The sequence below is a fragment of the Haliaeetus leucocephalus genome, unplaced genomic scaffold, assembly GCF_000737465.1.
Source record: "Haliaeetus leucocephalus isolate CR32 unplaced genomic scaffold, Haliaeetus_leucocephalus-4.0 Scaffold751, whole genome shotgun sequence".
In the NCBI taxonomy this organism is placed as follows: Eukaryota; Metazoa; Chordata; class Aves; order Accipitriformes; family Accipitridae; genus Haliaeetus; species Haliaeetus leucocephalus.
The window spans coordinates 4600486-4600801 of NW_010973187.1; the positions used below are offsets into that span (position 1 = coordinate 4600486).

General features: G+C 74.1%; 1 protein-coding gene across 1 annotated transcript in view; it reads right to left on the reverse strand.

The window, feature by feature from the left end:
- SLC2A13 (solute carrier family 2 (facilitated glucose transporter), member 13) overlaps nucleotides 1–316 on the reverse strand; it is a gene marked incomplete at its 5' end in the record, with an annotated part of 154912 nt that extends 154596 nt beyond the window's left edge. Inside the window, one exon of the mRNA XM_010581086.1 lies at nucleotides 9–316. Within this exon, the coding sequence (XP_010579388.1) occupies nucleotides 9–316 (308 nt within the window). The remainder of the gene's footprint in view (nucleotides 1–8) is intronic.

The window sequence follows — 316 nt, forward strand, 5'->3', positions numbered from 1 at the left end:
GGCCGCACAGCCCGTTGAGGACGCCGCCGGCCAGGGCGGAGAGGGCGGCGGCGCCCACCGTGCTGGAGACGAGCAGCTCCTGCCACAGGGCGTCCAGGTTGAGCTTCCTCTTGAGGAGGAGCAGGGCCCCCGACACCACGCCGGTGTCGTAGCCGAAGAGGAAGCCCCCCAGGGCGGAGAAGACCGACACCACGTAGACGAAGCCGGGGGTCTCGTCCTGCTGGAACTGCCGCCGCGCCGCCCGCTCCAGCTCGCCGCCCGACGCCGCGCTGTTGAGGCTGGAGCACGACTCGGCGGCGGGGAGGGTCCGCCGGGG